The 17,403-nt window shown below is 45.0% G+C and overlaps 1 protein-coding gene across 2 annotated transcripts in view; it reads right to left on the minus strand.

The window, feature by feature from the left end:
- Window positions 1-17,403, minus strand: part of LOC137375798 (slit homolog 3 protein-like) — a 909,976-nt gene that overhangs the window by 797,767 nt on the left and 94,806 nt on the right. For both annotated transcript variants that reach the window (XM_068043263.1, XM_068043262.1), the window contains exon 4: window positions 7,464-7,535. In XM_068043263.1, the coding sequence (XP_067899364.1) occupies window positions 7,464-7,535 (72 nt within the window). The remainder of the gene's footprint in view (window positions 1-7,463; window positions 7,536-17,403) is intronic.

Below are 17,403 nucleotides of genomic sequence, written 5' to 3' on the forward strand. Positions count from 1 at the left end.
CAACAAATGATGGGAGTGGTGGGGGAAGGGATCAATAACCATTACAATGTATGGAATGAAGCTAGTCATAATTTCAAAAGGGTGTCTTGGAGATGCACATGACGAGATGGTAAATTTGCCTTGTTCCTTTGAGAATGCCTTCAATCAGTGCTGCTACAAGTATTACCTGCATTTGATGCCATCAGACCTTCTGTAGAATAATTATAACCACCAAACCTTTGGATTATTTTTATACTTTTCAAGATGAGGGATAGCATTTTTCTCTCAGTTTGTAGCCAGTAGTATATATTCCGCCTGGTGACCTGCCCCATATAATTGCTTAGTACATCCTTGGATACAATACACTGTGCACCATTTTGAGGTGGATGTTAACTCTTGTTTAACAATAGTGCACAGAGGGAAAGTGGTATGAGTATGCTAAGTGCTTCACCAATTAGAAAATGAATCCCATATATCAACATCAAGCCAGGTTAGCTTCCTTTACCCTGCTCTTAAATACTTTGACCTTTACCCTTCGGAGAGCACCCCTGCTGTACCAGTTGCATTTCCTGGACCAGCTGTCTTTGCGCATTTTCTGAAGGAGATTGCCAATTTTTGCCAAATTATTGGTGGCTATTTGTTGTGGTCTTTTATTAAATAGGGGCTGAGAATCTTCAACTCATTTCACTTCAAACTCTTACAAGCAAAAGGATAGCAAATTTCATCCTTGCAGCTACATGTTGTATATTAGGTAATCTAACAAGGTACGCTTATATATATCTGTAACAAGATAGCTGATTCAAAAGTAAAGAAGAGAGAGACCCTGGTAATCACCAGGAATATTGACAGAAATGAAGGATTAGTGTTTTCATATTAGCAGGCAGACTTATCCCATGTGCTGAGGTTGGAACCAGTGGCCCTGGTTCAGCAAATAATTATTGGTATACTTCAACTTATGGTGATACTTAAACAGTTTTAGCACTATGTTCTGCTTCTGTAGATGGGGCATTTAACAGCACTTTTAACAACATTCATATCCACGCTAGCAGCTGGCAATTGGTATTTTGGGGCAGGATTTTCCCAGCCCCAGGTAGTGGGCTGGGAGGTGAGGCAGGGTGGGGTGTGTGGGAGGAGGGCTAGGAGAATATCAGGGAGCCTCTTAGTAATGGCTTCCTGATGCACTGCCTCCACTGGGGAAGTTTCCCGGCGGCGGGACTGGCTGTGGATCGGCTGCCCGCCGAAAGGAGGCGGGTAGCCTATTGAAATAATTAAAGGTCCTATTAAGGACAATTTCCCTGGCCTGCCAGCATTTTGCTGGCATTTTGCCGGCATCAGAGCAGCCCCCTGCCATGTGGGGAGGTGGCCAGTTTTATGGAGGCAGCTTCGCTGCAGCAAGCCGGGGTGCCATTGGAGCCGGAGGCTCCATGGCTCAAAGAGGGGGCCGTGGGCAGGGCAGGCTGCCCCTACGGCCCCAATGGACCATCCTGCAGGGGCCTGCCTGCTTGGCTCCTCTGATCTTTAATTGAAAACTTACCTTTCCGAGGACGCCTCCATGTTGAGGCACCCTCTCGATCCCTGACCTACCTCTCCCGGTGAGGCTGCTTCGGGTCTGGAACTGCCAACTCTCTGATTGGGCTGGTAACATCTAGATTCTGCCCACCGTCCTTAATTGGATGGGAAGCTCAGAGGTGAGCCTAAATAGGAAGCCACTCCAGTCAAGACTGCTGAGCTGGTCCTGCTGCCAACAAGTGTGGCTTGGGATGCCCACGTTGTCCCGACATCGGGGTCCCGAAGCCCATGGTAAAATCCTGCCCATGGTTCCCAAAGCTCTCCATCACTGGGGTTTTCCTCACCTCTGGGCCTGTTGTAAACTAACTGATAGAAATGTATTGCTATGACTAGTTAACTACTCTGTTATCACCACATCATCAACTACCAGGATGGTAGACAGCAAACTAGATTGACCTTTGTCTTTTATTGTCTAACAGATACTGAAGCAGTCCGCACCCATGTGCACCAAGACCTGGACAACATTCTGGCTTGGGATGGTAAGTGACAAGTAATATTTGTGCCACACAAGTGCCAGGCAATGACCATCCCAACAAGAGAGAATCTAAACATCTCCCCTTGACATTACCATCACTGAATTCTCCACCATCATCATCCTGAGGGTTACTATTGACCAGAAACTTCACAGGACCTGCCTTATAAATCCTATGGCTATAAGAGCAGTCAGAGGCTGGGAGCTGGGCTGAGAACAACTCACCTCCTGACCGTCCATAGTCTGTCCATCATCTAGAAGGCACAAGTTAGGAGTACGGTGGAAAACGCCCCACTTGCTTGGATGAGTGGGGCTCCAACAGCACTCAAGCAACTTGACAACATCCAGCACAATGATGAGTTGATCGGCACTTGATTGGCACCCTATTCACTGCCCCCCACCATAGATGCACCGTGGCTACAATGTGTACCATCTAAAAGACGTGCAGCAGCAACTCGCCAAGGCTCCTTTGACGGCATCTTCTAAACCCATGACCTCTACCACCCAGAAGAACAGGGGCAGCAGATGCATGGGAACACTACCACCTGTAAGTTCCCCTCCACACACCATCCTGTCTTGGAACTAGATTGCCGTTCCATCACGCACTGGGTCAAAATCCTGGAACTCCCTCCCCAGTAGCACTGTGGGTGTGTCTGCAACAAAAAGACTGTAGGGGTTCAAGGCAGCTCACCATCACTTTCTCAAGGGAAATTAGGGATGGGCAACAAATCCGGGCATTGCCAGCGATGCCCACATCCTATGAATGAATATTAAAAAAAACATTTCCTATGGTCTGCTAAAATGTAACAGTATGATCAGATAGGCGAGTGTGAATCCAAATTTGAATGTGTGCATTGTCATGGACCAGGAACAAAACAATTAAAAACTATTACCTGGCTTTTAGGGATTGCCGCGTTTTATCAATCTTACACCCATTGATAGTATCGGTTGATTTTATGGATTAGTGGTGATAGTCCAGAGCTTCAAGTGATGGGAATATGTGTTAGGAATTTAGGAAGATAGGTCTGTCGGTCCCACATGAATTTCCACCCATTAAAATTAACTGATTGGGTAATCATGTTGGGTGTGCTGTTTTCCATTCCAGAATCCATAATAAACCAGATAATTATAGGCCAGTGAGTCCAACATCAGCGGTAGGGAAACTATTGGAAAAAATTCTGAGAGACAGGATTAATCTCCCCTTGGAGAGGCAGGGATTAATCAGGGATAGTCAGCATGGCTTTGTCGGGGGAGATCATGTCTAACAAACTTAACTGAATCTTTTGAGGAGGTGATTAGATGTGTAGATGAGGGTAAAGCAGTTCATATAGTCTACATGGACTTCAGTAAGGCTTTTGATAAGGTCCCACATGGGAGATTGGTTAAGAAGGTAAGAGCCCATGGGATCCAGGGCAATTTGGCAAATTAGATTCAAAATTGGCTTAGTGGAAGGAGGCAGAAGGTGATGGTCGAGGGTTGTTTTTGCGAATGGAGGCCTGTGACCAGTGGTGTACCACAGGGATTGGTGCTGGGACCCTTACTGTTTGTAGTGCACATTAATGATTTAGACATAAATATAGGAGGTATGATCAATAAGTTCGCAGACGACACGAAAATTGGTGGTGTCGTAAATAGTGAGGAGGATAGCCTTAGATTATAGGATGATATAGTTGGGCTGGTAAGATGGGCAGAGCAGTGGCAGATGGAATTTAATCCTGAGAAGTGTGAGGTGATGCACTTAGGGAGGACTAACAAGGCAAGGGAATATACAATGGATGGTAGGACCCTAGGAAGTACAGAGGGTCAGAGGGACCTTGGTGTACTTGTTCATAGATCACTGAAGGCAGCAGCACAGGTAGATGAGGTGGTTCGGAAGGCATATGGGATACTTGCCTTTATTAGCCGAGGCATAGAATATAAGAGCAGGGAGGTTATAATGGAGCTGTATAAAACGCTGGTTAGGCCACAGTTGGAGTACTGTGTACAGTTCTGGGCACCACATTAAGGAAGTATGTGATTGCACTGGAGAGGGTGCAGAGGAGATTCACCAGGATGTTGCCTGGGCTGGAGCATTTCAGCTATGAAGAGAGACTGGATAGGCTGGGATTGTTTTTCTTGGAGCAGAGAAGGCTGAGGGGGTCCTTATTATGGTATACGAGATTATGAGGGGCATTGATAGGATAGATAGGAAGAAACTTTTTCCCTTAGCGGCGGGGTCAATGACCAGGGGGCATAGATTTAAGGTAAGGAGCAGGAGGTTTAGAAGGGAGTTGAGGAAATTTTTTTTCACCCAGAGAGTGGTTGGAATCTGAAACACACTGCCTGAAGGGGTGGTAGAGGCAGGAACCCTCACACAACATTTAAGAAGTACTTAGATGAGCATTTGAAATGCCATAGCATACAAGGCTACGGGCCAAGTGCGGGGAAATGGGATTAGATTGGATGGGTGCTTGATGGTCAATGCAGACGTGTTGGGCCGAAGGGCCTGTTTCTGTGTTGTATAACTCTATGACTCTAATCCCCAATATGTGCTCCCACTATATGAAGTCTTGTACCAAATTATAAAATCTACGCCTACGGTTTTCAATCTGCATCATATTCAGTGCTTATTTTTAATATTCTGGTTGGGTATTCCATAACTGGAAGATATCACAAGATGACTCTCCTAAACATGTTTTGTTAACACATGGCATAATTAAATGTGATGGGGTGCAAGAAAGTAAACTAACTCTTGAGGTTAGGAAGTATGTGATGCCCGTATCTTTGCATTGAAACTCTCTCCATATCCTACTCCAGCGAAGAAATTGCCTGCAGTTCCGTCAATACACAGTGATGTCAGAGGGGCGTTTACATCACTGCAAAAATCCGTCAGTACTACCTCTCTTAAACATTTCACCCAATAATAAGCCACAAGGATCGGACATCAAAACCGTTATGTAGTGGTTGATAAATTTAGATGACTAGGACACCCTTCTAGATTGACAGCATTTGTCAAACTGAGAGCAAGGTTAAGTGAAGCAGACTATTTGAGTTTTGCTGTTTCGTTTTGATTTAAAAAAAAATCACTGGAAGGCTAAATATTGATGTTTAATATACCACATTATAAGGCACAGAAACAATGGGAACAAATCGTTTTTTCTTATTTTGATGGCCAGTTTACATGTTAGAATATTTGTGAACAACACCCTGAAGAATGAACAAGTAGTAACCTGTAATACCCTTTCTGGCTCAAGAAGTCAAGCAACGTATTGCCAGATCTGTACCAATGTTAGCACGTAACCAGACACTGGGAGTTGGGAGACAGCAGATCAGGATGACTGAACTTCCTTCTCTCCCTGTCAGGGAGTTTTCCTTCAGTGCTTCCCACTGATCAGTCCCTGAGATAAATCACAACAGTTTGGATGTAGGCCTAGAGTGTTTCTGAAAGTTCATGTATCCATTTTCTCAGTTTGTTTAAATCCCCAGAATATCAACAATGGGAGAAAATATTCACACCCAGATTATGTCTTGCTTTAAACAGATTCAGAATAAAAGAATCTTTTATTGGAACAAACCTTCTCGGATTTACAGGGTAATAAAATGCCAGAATCATTACAAATTGTTCAGTCAGAAAATTTGTTGAAAATGTATGAATTCACTCCTTTGAGTTATTGTCTCCTGTTCCCTTTATTTTGCCCTGTAATCCCTGGATCCAGCAGCAACTTCAGCCAAGTAGACACATGGGTGGCCTGACAGGCTTCTGCCAGCACTACTTTTCCACCAGCTAACAGGAGGCTTATGAAAAAAGGGCCAGGTAGTAACTCACGCTGTAGGTTTTATTTCCTTTCCCATTAAGCAATTTGGGCCTCTGCTCGGCACCTTGCCACCATGATAACAGCACAACTAAAGTCAGCAGCGGTGAAAACTGCAGGAACGGAACTACATACCGTTGTCACAGCTTTCTGCTTTAATCAGGCAATATAGCCGGTAATGATATTGGCATTCGAATACATTTGTAAGGATTTTCTCTGTTCAGCATTTTTTTTCAATAGCCGCTTACATTTATATAGCACCTTTAAATGAAGAAAAACTTCCCAAGGCACTTCACAGGAGCATAATCAAAAAAAAATGGGCACTGAGCCAGAGGAGGAGGCATTAGAAGGGGTGACCATAAGCTTGGTCAAACAAGTTTAGGACTTTTCTGGAAATATTGACCATGCACACTACTTTTACTATGTTCCTACACATATTACAACTTTTAAAAAATCTTTTCCTTTCTGTCAGTCAACCAACTGTAAAAACAAAATGTGCACAAAGTAACAGTCAGTGATGTACCTCAGCTCCGTACGTTCAAGGATTGTAAACTTTCATGACAGATCACCTGAGCTGACCACAAAATCAAGGAAAAAGTACACCGAGGGAATGCATAACAGAAATAATTAAATGTAAATTATTTTTTAAAAAAGCTTCTACAATAATATTAGCACATGAGTTTGCAAAAAGAATTTGCATGAAGTTGCCAATCAGGTAAAGCTTTTAACACTCCCATGACAATTAAAGGTCATTCCATTTTACAGGTAGTTACAGTAAACAGGAAACAAACAACAATCCTGGTAACACAGTCCAAGCAGGTTTGACACTGCCAATAATAAAGACATTGACAGCCAGTAAAAGTTCACTCCATACATCGCGGCTGTAATCTACATTAGTATATAAATCAGGAAAAAAAAATCCCAATCGAACAAAGAGCCACTCGCAGCCCTCCTGAGGGCTTACACACATACATTTTCTTAGAGGGAGCTGCAGTTATTTAACAGAAAATATCTGAGCCAAATGATTGTCACTTGCTAAATAATAATCCTAAAATAGGCACATAATTATAGCAACTTTGTGTTAAAAAGACTTAAATTGTTAAAGAATAAAGGGAGAAAATAATAAATCTACGAAACATGATTGTACATAGAGGTGAAAGAGAAAAGTTTGTTTAACCTAGCTCAGTAACTGCCATCACTCATGGAAACACATCTTAATAGCTCAGAAAATGCTCACTCCCAGAATGCAGCAGGCCATTGTTTGCAAGGACGGTTCATCTTGTATTTAAAGTACTAATACTGCTTTACACTCAGCATAGCAATATCTGGGCATAAACTTCTGTTAAAAAAAATCAAGTTACTATCCTGAATTTTCCTGAAACATTCTGAGCGGCTTGATAGCTATTTAGCAACAGCAAAATAACTAAACAAGCTATTTCTTGATTGGCCAATGATTCAAACCACTTGAGTAAGCACTTTCCTATTGAGAGAGTGAACCAACAAACAAGGCATCGATTAATCAGTAGAGCAAAAACATTGTAGACATTTTTTCATCTACCGCACAGCCATTTCTTTTGGTTAAATTGAGTCAAAAAATTTGCATTAGAAGTGAGGGGAGAAACATCGGAAAACCTAATCTTTTGGCTACTCACAGTCGGGAGAGTTTCGGGGTACCCTGGAAGAGCAGCTCAGGGAGGACCTGTAGTTTATTCTTGTTGAGTCGCCTGATAAGAAAATGTAAAACAAAAGCAATCAAGCACACAAACTCATAGACCTGGTGCAGTAGCAGTGACAACTCCTAATCACTTTATTGCTCCATATTCAGAACACTGAACTTCCCAACCTCCTCCAATAATGTGCTTCTGGTGGGTATCCAGATCGATTTGTGCCAGTCCAGTGTTGCAGTATATCCCATATTGTACTAAAGTCACAGTTCAATCCATGGTGCATACAATACAACAAACCCCAAAACACTTACAAGTTATGCATTATGTGCCATATAATATAATCAATCCAAACAGACTCACTGTATGAACACCCTGAGCTGCACAAGCTGTAGTGTGCTGTACACTGCAGTCTGCCTTATACTGCGCAGTGCAAACCCTCACAGATGAAGTATATACCCTGTTCTATACGATACACAAGTTGATACTGTGGTTTACCTGATACTGTATCATATACTGAATCCACTCAAGTTTGCAATCCAGTGTATTCTGGACTGAATAATATATTCAGTGGCGGCACAGTGGCGCAGTGGTTAGCACCGCAGCCTCACAGCTCCAGCGACCCGGGTTCAATTCTGGGTACTGCCTGTGTGGAGTTTGCAAGTTCTCCCTGTGTCTGCGTGGGTTTCCTCCGGGTGCTCCGGTTTCCTCCCACATGCCAAAGACTTGCAGGTTGATAGGTTAATTGGCCATTATAAATTGCCCCTAGTATAGGTAGGTGGTAGGGAAATATATAGGGACAGGTGGGGATGTGGTAGGAATATGGGATTAGTGTAGGGTTAGTATAAATGGGTGGTTGATGGTCGGCACAGACTCGGTGGGCCGAAGGGCCTGTTTCAGTGCTGTATCTCTAAAAAAAAAAAAAAAATTTGTACTTGAATAGAAACTGATCACATTGAAATGTCTTAAATTGGTGCACACAATGAATTACTTTCGAGTGCAGCTTCTCGTATTGAGAAAAAAGAGGCAGCCATTTTTCAGCAGCATTTAGTTGAATTACCAGTTATTTGGGGTGGGGTGGGGTAGATGGTGTTCAGTATTGTTGTCTCAAATATGATCTTTAGCATTCATTGAACCAGTGAAAAGGAAGATAATAGTCTGAATTTTAACTCAGGGAATGTTTGGGAGGGCAGGAAACCCTCATGGAGAGTTCAGCTTGAGACCCAGCCATTTTAAGTGCCTGGGCTTCATTTAAATAGGGCTGGCGGAAAATTAGGGTGAGAACTGGACACCATTGGACAGCCAAGGGACCAGTTCCTGGTCTGGTAGTGCTGGGAGGAGTGGAGAAAGTTGTTACCGACAGATGTTGGTGTGAGGAGGGAAGTTGGAGGGGGGGGCGTGGGGCAGGGAATGGGAAGGCACAAGAGTTCCTTGTGCATCTCATGGAAGAGCTGCTTCTTTTCCTAGTCCACAGGGAATCCTCACTTTTTTTACGTGCTTGCTGCGACCTTTTTTTGCCACTCCGCTGCCTTCCACTTGGTTTTGTTGGCGGCTGTGGTGTTGTGTGATTTCTTACATTATCGGGCCACTACTTCACCATGTTGCGTAGGCCCCTACCTTCTCGGGTGAGCAGCCCTTCAGCCCCTGAATTCTGCCTGCTTCAAACAATACGGGGTGGAACCACGTCAAAAATTCAGCGTGACCCACTCACCACCATTTTAGCGACCCACCACTGGGTTAAAATCGAGACTCACCTTTTGATTTAACACCTCATCAAAAGGACAACACCTTAGCCAAAACACCACTCTCTCAGTGCTGCATTAAAATATCAGCCTAGACGGTGTCACCATGTGAGGCTTGAAACCACAACCTTCTGTTGTAGTGATAAGTGTGCTACTTGCTGAGCCTAGCTGTGACAAGGCCACAGTTTAGCATATTCTGTATCACAAAATACACTGAGCATACATGTTTATACTATAGCTGGATTAACATCAGTAGGGATACCAGTCAGTAGCACAGGGTGCTAACAAGAAGGTGTTACTGAGCTTGACACTGTTAGGCAGCTGGAATATTATCAACTGCAGAATCTGAACCAAGCAGCACTGGGTTTCTATCTACTGATGTTAGTCCTGTTCCCGCATACTGTCAGGTTCAGTAGGAGGCCCAAATCTCTACCCAATGATGTCAATATTATTTACCATTTGAGCAAAAATATTCAACAAGTTGACAGAAGCAAAAATGGCTGCAATAATAATTCTTTGCGAATGTTAAAAGGTGTGCTGACAGTGACAAACTTGTAAACGAATCTTTGCAGATTGTGATTCTGAAGGTGCTTGATGTGAATCGTGCATTTCAAATTAGTCAGATCAGAAAACGTTTTTTGAACTCCTTCAATTGCTAGCGGCTTGTCCTCCCTAACTTTTTAAAAGATTGAGCACAGTTAGGTTGGGTTCCTTTTCTGTATCTTCCAGTCATAATTCCATCCAAATGAGCTCCAGTTAGTTGATTTTTATATTCGACATTTTGGGGGTTAAGTTGGTTAGTCTCCAAATACGAGCGCAGGGGTCACAATGCGCTATTAACCCGCACATGTTTTGTGAAAGCAGGCAGGATGCCAAGTTTGTGCCGCCTGCTCATTATAATGGTTTCTGAACACAGTTAGGGCTACCCGCTTTGTTCATTGGCTGCACATATCAGCAAGCGGCCCAATATTACTCCTAACCTGCACTACTTAAAATTAGTCTGTACTACGTAATGCTAAGGGAAGGTGGATCGTGGTTGTTGGAGGTGCTGAGATCATTGGCTTAGTGTGCTGTGTATTACGATCAGGTGAGGAGGGGTCGAAGGGCTCCCCTTTTGTCCCTCTCCCTTTTTTAGAAGTGAATATACTTGCCAATTCAATGAATGTTTAACTATTTGCGTGCTATGAACATAAATCGTACAGGTTTTCTTGAGTTTAACAAAGAACGAGATTAGCTTTATTGTTCTTAAAATTGATCGAAGTAAAATAATAAACTAAGCTCCAATCTTCACACACACATACGCACACTCTAGGTTCGCACACACACACACAAATAGGTTACAGAGTGGGGAAGGATAGATTGGTCGGATTAGAGTCCAGAGCAATAAAAAGGGCTATACAGTCTGTGGGGTTTGGTGACTTGGTTGGCTTCCAGATGAACCCAGTGGTCCTGCAGCTTCTGACTTGCAGATGTGGACAGCAGATTCGATGGTCCCCCTGGAAACAGTGATGCGGATGAGTTCCTTCATGGGGTCTCTGTCTGCAGCAATGATAGGCTTAGGTGGTTACGGCCAGCAGGCAGGGTTCGAAACCTGTATGGTGGACTGGTGAGAGATAGAGAGAGAGAGGGAGCCCCACTTGGGTCTTCACTGGTCAGTATCCAGTTGCTTGTCTGCTGCAGAGTGAGAAAAAACAGCTTAAAACACGCAGATGGTGGGCCTGTCACATGACGGCTCAATCAGGGTCCCATTGTTCAAGTGATTGTCTTTGAGTGGTTCATCTCCACCAGTTTAATGTCCCAAGTGATTGCCTTTCATGCCTTGTTAATGGGGACTGGCCAGGTGCTTTACTCAAAATTCCCCAAGCCATTGTTCTGGAAGGGACTGGCCAAATAATCCGTCTCCACCTCAATGCATTGGAATGTAGGCTGTTTTGATGCAAATTTTAGTGGCCATTTTAGCTGCTAGCAGTCACTTTTTAAAAATTAATTTAGGTTTTCAGCCAATGCATTAAAAAAAAATCGGCATAGCACTTGTTCATGACATTTGCAAGAATCAACTCGGATTGACTATGACTGAGCATGGATGCCAAGGTTTTCAAGTGCTCCAATTGAGGTCTTCATAGAAGAGGTTGAATGGAGAAGAGATGCCCTGTAACTTCAGGGTGGGCTCCTAGGGGCTCTCCAGAAACATACTTAGACAAGAGTGATAGCAGAGCAGGTCAATGCCAGGAGTGTTGCTTCATGAAATCTAACATTTGCACTGCCCAAGTTCCAGGCAATGACCATCTCCAACAAAATAAAGTCAAGCAACCTCCCCTTGACATTCAATAGCATTACCATCACTCAACTCCCCCCCCCCCCCCCCCACCGCCACAAGAACAACTAGGAGACTCACCATTGACCAGAAAATTAACTGGAGCAGCTGCATAATTACTGTATTACTGTGGCTATAAGAGCAGTTCAGAGGCTGGGAATTCTGTGACAATTAACTCCCCTCCTGACTCCACAACTCCACCATATACAAGGCACAAGTCAGGAATGTGATGGAATACTCTCCAGAGAGAGCATTAGCTAGTGCAGAGCTCTAAAATGACAGCACTGGCATCAAATTTTTTTTTATTCATAAAAACCTGTAAAAAATATATTACAAAACAGTTCAAAACAACACCAAGTTGACATTCCAGAAAGTGCAAAGGAAATCAGTTTTCTACAAGAGTTAGTTGCCTCACAACTCTTCCATTCCATTTTACATGCCATGTATATTTTACAGCAACTCATATTTGGTGTATAATACCCAGGGGGGTTTCCCATGGGTCCAGCCCCTGAGTTCATTATGGCAGGAGGACCTTTCACACGGCAAGGCGGTGGCAAGAAACCCACCCGCCCAGGGCTAATGAAGGCTCTTAAGTGGCCTAATAACTGGCACTTAAGAGCCTCCTCCCGCCGCCGTGGGTATTTTACCCTTGGTGGCTGGACGGCAAATGCCTCAAGAACCCCACCTGGTAAAACCAGGCGGCCTTCTTACCGCCTGAATGGGCACCGTGTACTCCACGGAGAGCCACTGCTGAAGCGCCAAGCACCCCTAACGCATAACACTCCCCCGCCCTCCCTATTCAACCACCCTTGCTTCACCGGGGTCTGGCTGATTGTTGCCAGTGAGACCCTAAAAACATACCTGTCTTCCAGGGCCATCCTTCACCTTGCTTGCGATGGCTGGGTGTAGTCCCAGCAGTGGCCACCGCTCCTGGTGGTGCTGCTGGGACTAGGAGCTGTCAGCCCACTGATTGGCCGGCAGCTCCATTTGGCGGGACCTCCTGCCTCAAGGAAGTGGAAGTCCACCCAAGACCAGTTCATGCCCTGGGGAGTGAAAAAGTCCGGCGTAGCTCCCCAGGCCCAGCGGAGGTGGGCTCGCCACTGATTTTTCAGCTGGTGGGCAGGGCCTCCCGCCCAACAAAAAATTCCGGCCATTGTCTTTGAAAATATCAAAGGGTTAATATCTTCACCACGTAGTCTCTGCGAATTCTTTTTCTATTTATTTGTAAACATGTCTTACGATGCTGTGAACCACTTTGAACTCAGAGGGCAATACTGTGCATGCCTCCTGTCACTACAGAAAGGTCACTGAGTATATTTACACAGAGATAGAGCCCCTTTGAGACTTGGGCAGGGAATAGATTTGTTTTTGCTTCAGGCTTCTGTGCACTAATGAGGTGACACATAATTACACAAAATTGAATCCCGCCTGCTTGCCTGCGTCTGAGGAAGACCAAACCATCAATTGACGTCAGCTGAAGAAACAGTTACCTTTAATTAAAGGAATGGTTACATTACAGTACAATCATTACTGCTTTGATATGTCAGAGGGATCTGCAACTTTTTGTCCCCTTGATAAAGATACGTACATCTCTATATGTTCTGAAATGTTTATTTCTCTTTCTTTGCTTAGGTCTCACTAGAACACATCAAAAGTTGATAAGAGAATGAGCTAACTGCTCCCAGGCCATTTTTCTTTCACCGACTCTTAGAAAGGTGGATAAAAGCAGCTCAACATGAATGGCTTCCCGATATTCCCTTCTGCCCACCCCCGCCACCCCCCCCCATGAAGATTTCAGCTTTCAACTTGCCATCTCCTCAAGACCGCGCTATGAATGGAGGCATTCGACGCCAACTCTATGGCATTTGTTGACACTTCAACAGACACCTCCCCCTCCACCCCCATCGGCCATGCAAAGCCTGGAATGTTCATTCAAAATTCGAACATAATATCCAAGATTTTCCAAGTTAATTTTATTTCAATTTACTTTTCTCTGTAACATGTGTGGAATGAAATGGAAATATTTATATGTACAGTTGAACATTCTCCAGTTGCTGTGTTTGCCCAAAATATTAATTGCTTAATTATATTAATTACTAATTGCCCAAATATTAATTACTTTCCTGAGAGAGATTTTCCACTTTTATAAAATAAAGGCAACAAGATCACCATTATTTAATACAGAAAGAAAACTGTAATTATTTCAGTCAAGTGGTGTACACACAAAACAGAGAAACACTGCTGTGGCCAATAATTCCTGCAATCATATTGTGAGATTGAGGGAAACTGGGAAAGCAGAATTCCAGGTGGTACTGAGGGGAGGGGAGGGGTGGGAGAAAGAATGTGCCAGGTGGAATTGAAGAGGGGGGTGGAAGGAGTGTGCCAGATGGAATTGAGGGGAACGGGGAGTGTAGTGTTTGATTGATCTGGGTTTGATTGTATTAGTCTGTCCACTTATCTGTTTTCACTTTGTTTGATTGCTTAAGCCTATGGGTGGAGCTTAAGAGTTAAAACTGAAACTAAAAGATAGAACTAGTAACTTCTACAGAAAACACACTGATTGCTGAGAAGTCATTGTACTAAGATCATGTAAGAATGATATATTTTAAAGTGCTGTAAATAAACCAATTGGTGCTTTAAGACAAGTGTGATATCTGCATTGCTCCGAGATAAATCAGATATACATAATATAACCAAGAAACCTGGCATAAACATAACTAAAAGGAGAGTGCCAGGTGGAATTGAGGGGAGTGAGGAAGAAGTGTGCCAGGTGGAATTGAGGAGGGGGGAAGGGAGGAAGGAGTGTGCCAGGTAGAATTGAGGAGGGGGGAGGGGAGAAGGAGTATGCCAGGTAGAATTGAGGCAGGGAGAGGGGAGAAGGAGTGTGCCAGGTGGAATTGTCGGGTTTGAAAGATGCCACCATAAAATAAGAAAGATACCAAATTCAATTGAAGGGGAATAGTGCCAATATGAATTGGAGAAGGGAGGAGATTATTGATGTGAACTGAAGAAGGCGAGAGAGAGAAAGAAGTGGACAATAAAGAGCACAGATGGATGGGAGAAAGGGATTTGGAAGAAATGGGTACCATTATTAATTTGCTGCCTACACCTCTAATTTTAGTTTCCTACTGGGTGAGTTTGTGTTGAATTTTGTTGGCCATACCAGCAGAAGCCTGGGCAACTGGGATCCACCTAAAATAATGCTCATTTCATTAACATTTCAATGTTAATCCAGTTCCAGAGAGTGGAAACTGCAGGAAATTAGGCAACACAGCAAACCTGTACTGGCCAGCTCACTGACACAGCTAAAGACTGATTTATATATCTATGGGGCGGGATTTTTATTTGATTGCGAGGGCGGGATCAGAGGCGGGTGGTCACTTAAATCCATCTCTGAGATCGGTGTGCTGGTTTCCTGATGCGAAACCTGAATGCTCTAAGTTTAAAAGGCTGCGGCGGGAGATAGAAGTGGCAACCTGCCCAAATTACTTAAATGGTCAGTTAAGCCTCTTAACGAGCTTGCTGTCAGCTCATTAAGGGCCAGTTTTGAATTAACTTTTTAAGGTGCAGGATCCACACAGGAGCCCAACCACAGGGAGGAGGAGGAGGCAGTGACACAGCGGGGACAGAGCTGGATCAGCGGGGCAGTAGCAAGAGGCATTATTGAAGAGGGAAGGCTCAGAGAAGGCCCTCATTCTCAGATAACTAGTTGTGCTCAGTGCGAAGTATTAACTTTCATATCTCTGCACTCTTGATAGGAGCATTTTGGGGGGCCGGCTTTGAGGAGGGAAGGGTGGTGGGATGGGGTCTCGGGCTCGTGACAGGGGTTCTGAAGACTCCACATTTCAATGGAAAGGATGGAAGGACATAAGTGGAAATGGGATTAAGCTACTCCGAGCTTGGATTGACCAGCGATGAGGAGCATCTGCAAGAGTAGAGGCAGACCCCTGGGCAACAGGGGCGCAGAGTTGAGGAACAAGGGGCAGGAAGACAACGAAAGTGACACCCTCATCATAGGGTCTGTCAACAAAGGAGAAGATGCCTGAATATGGCGGAGTCTCAGTGCCGCAGAAAGCTGTTCCTGTCCAGGCAGAGGGTTAGCAGGAACTGTTGCCATGGCATTTCCATGGCTTTAAGAGTCACAGCGGCCTTGCACTTTATTGCAACCAGCTCCCTCCAAGAAGCGACAGCAAACATTGGTGGTATTGTGCAGGCTGCAGCAAATCTCATTTCATCACCGAGGTGGTGGATGCTCAGTTCAAGAGGGCAGGGGTTACACTGAGTTCAAATGGAAGCAGTATTCGAGCTCTAAGCCCGCTAGGATTTGCCTCCCTCGCTGGATGCCCTCAGGTGCGGATGATCATCGATTGCACCCATGTGGCCATCGAGACACTGACTGACCAGCCAGGGGGATTCCTGAATAGGAAAGGATTCAACTTCCTAAACATCAAGCTGCCATGTGACCACGGCAAGCACTTTTTTTAGGTTCGAGAGTCATAGAGTCTTTTACAGCACAGAAGGAGGCCGTTCGGCCTATCGAATCAATGGCGGCTCTCCATGGAGCAATCCAGTCCGTCCCACTCTCCCGCTCAATCACTGTGCACACTTTCCTGGAAGTTGCCTTGATACCTTTATCCTCTGGCAATTGCAGGTGCCTGCAGCTCTTCATGAAGCCATTGGAAATCTGTGGATGGCTGTTAGCAGCTAGGTCTTACCCCTTGTAGAAATGGCTGATGACTCGGGTGCATCATCCTGCCACGGAGGCTCAGAGACATTGCAACTGATGCCATTTGAACACAAGGGTCAGCATGGAGCAAGCCATTGGCCTCCTGATGCTGCGGCTCAGGTGCCTTGGCCAGTCAGGTGGCACCCTCCATCACACTCCCGCAAGGGTCTCGAGCTTTGTGGTGGTATGCTGAGCTCTCCATTACATGGCTCTCAAGAGGATGCATTGACTTTGAGGAGGGGGATGTACTGGGACGGCACAGCTCCTTGGAGGAGGAAGACGAGGAGGAGGCTGAAGGAGAAATGGAGAGCGGTGCCCATGTTTTGCAGGGATGCTGCCGTGGCAGGCTCCGGAGGCGGAGCACTCATCCAGATGGAAGGGATTCCAGGGCCACTCTGAAGCAGAGAAGTTGGACCTGCGTGATACTCAGTCTGTAGGACATTTGGAGAGGAGAGTCTGGACAGGTCAAGGGTGCACTCTTCAAATTGAGAGTGACTCTACCTGTGGCACCCCACCATCTAGCTGTGCCTTCTCGTTCTCTCTGACATTCAACTCCTATTTGACCTACAAGGTGAAGAAAGATGCAGTTAGGACAATGCCTCTCTCCCTCACCTCTCACAGCTTTCCATTCGTATATGCTGCTGCAGTCTTCACTCCAGCTTCCTGCCAACAGCACTAGGCTTCTGACCTATGATTATAGGTCATCAAGGCTCCTGAGCACACATCTCTCCCATGGTCAAGAGAACTCTATGCACCTTCAGGATGCCCCTCTCTTTTCCATTCTGGTGACTGCTGACCAGGAGGACTACCATCTGGGTCTATCTTTGGGCTCACCTTGCCACACCTGAGAAGGTCACTGAAGTGTTTCCTGCACTGGACCCAGTTCCTCCTTACCACTCATCTGCTGCTGAACTCATGAGCCACCTCCAGCCTTGCAGGTAACAGGATGTTTCTGCGCTCAGTCACTGCCTCCAGCAGCACCTCTAGCGAGGTGTTAGAAAAATGGGGGGCATGCCTTGGCACGAGGCCCTCGCTATCCATTTCCCTCTGCTCTGCTCCTCCTTCCATCCTTTCGAAAACGGCAACCTCAGCAATTGTGCTGCCCTCCTTTTAAATCAGGTCCACTGCAGCCTGTGCCCCGCCTCT

Source organism: Heterodontus francisci, chromosome 12, assembly GCF_036365525.1.
Source record: "Heterodontus francisci isolate sHetFra1 chromosome 12, sHetFra1.hap1, whole genome shotgun sequence".
NCBI lineage: Eukaryota > Metazoa > Chordata > Chondrichthyes > Heterodontiformes > Heterodontidae > Heterodontus > Heterodontus francisci.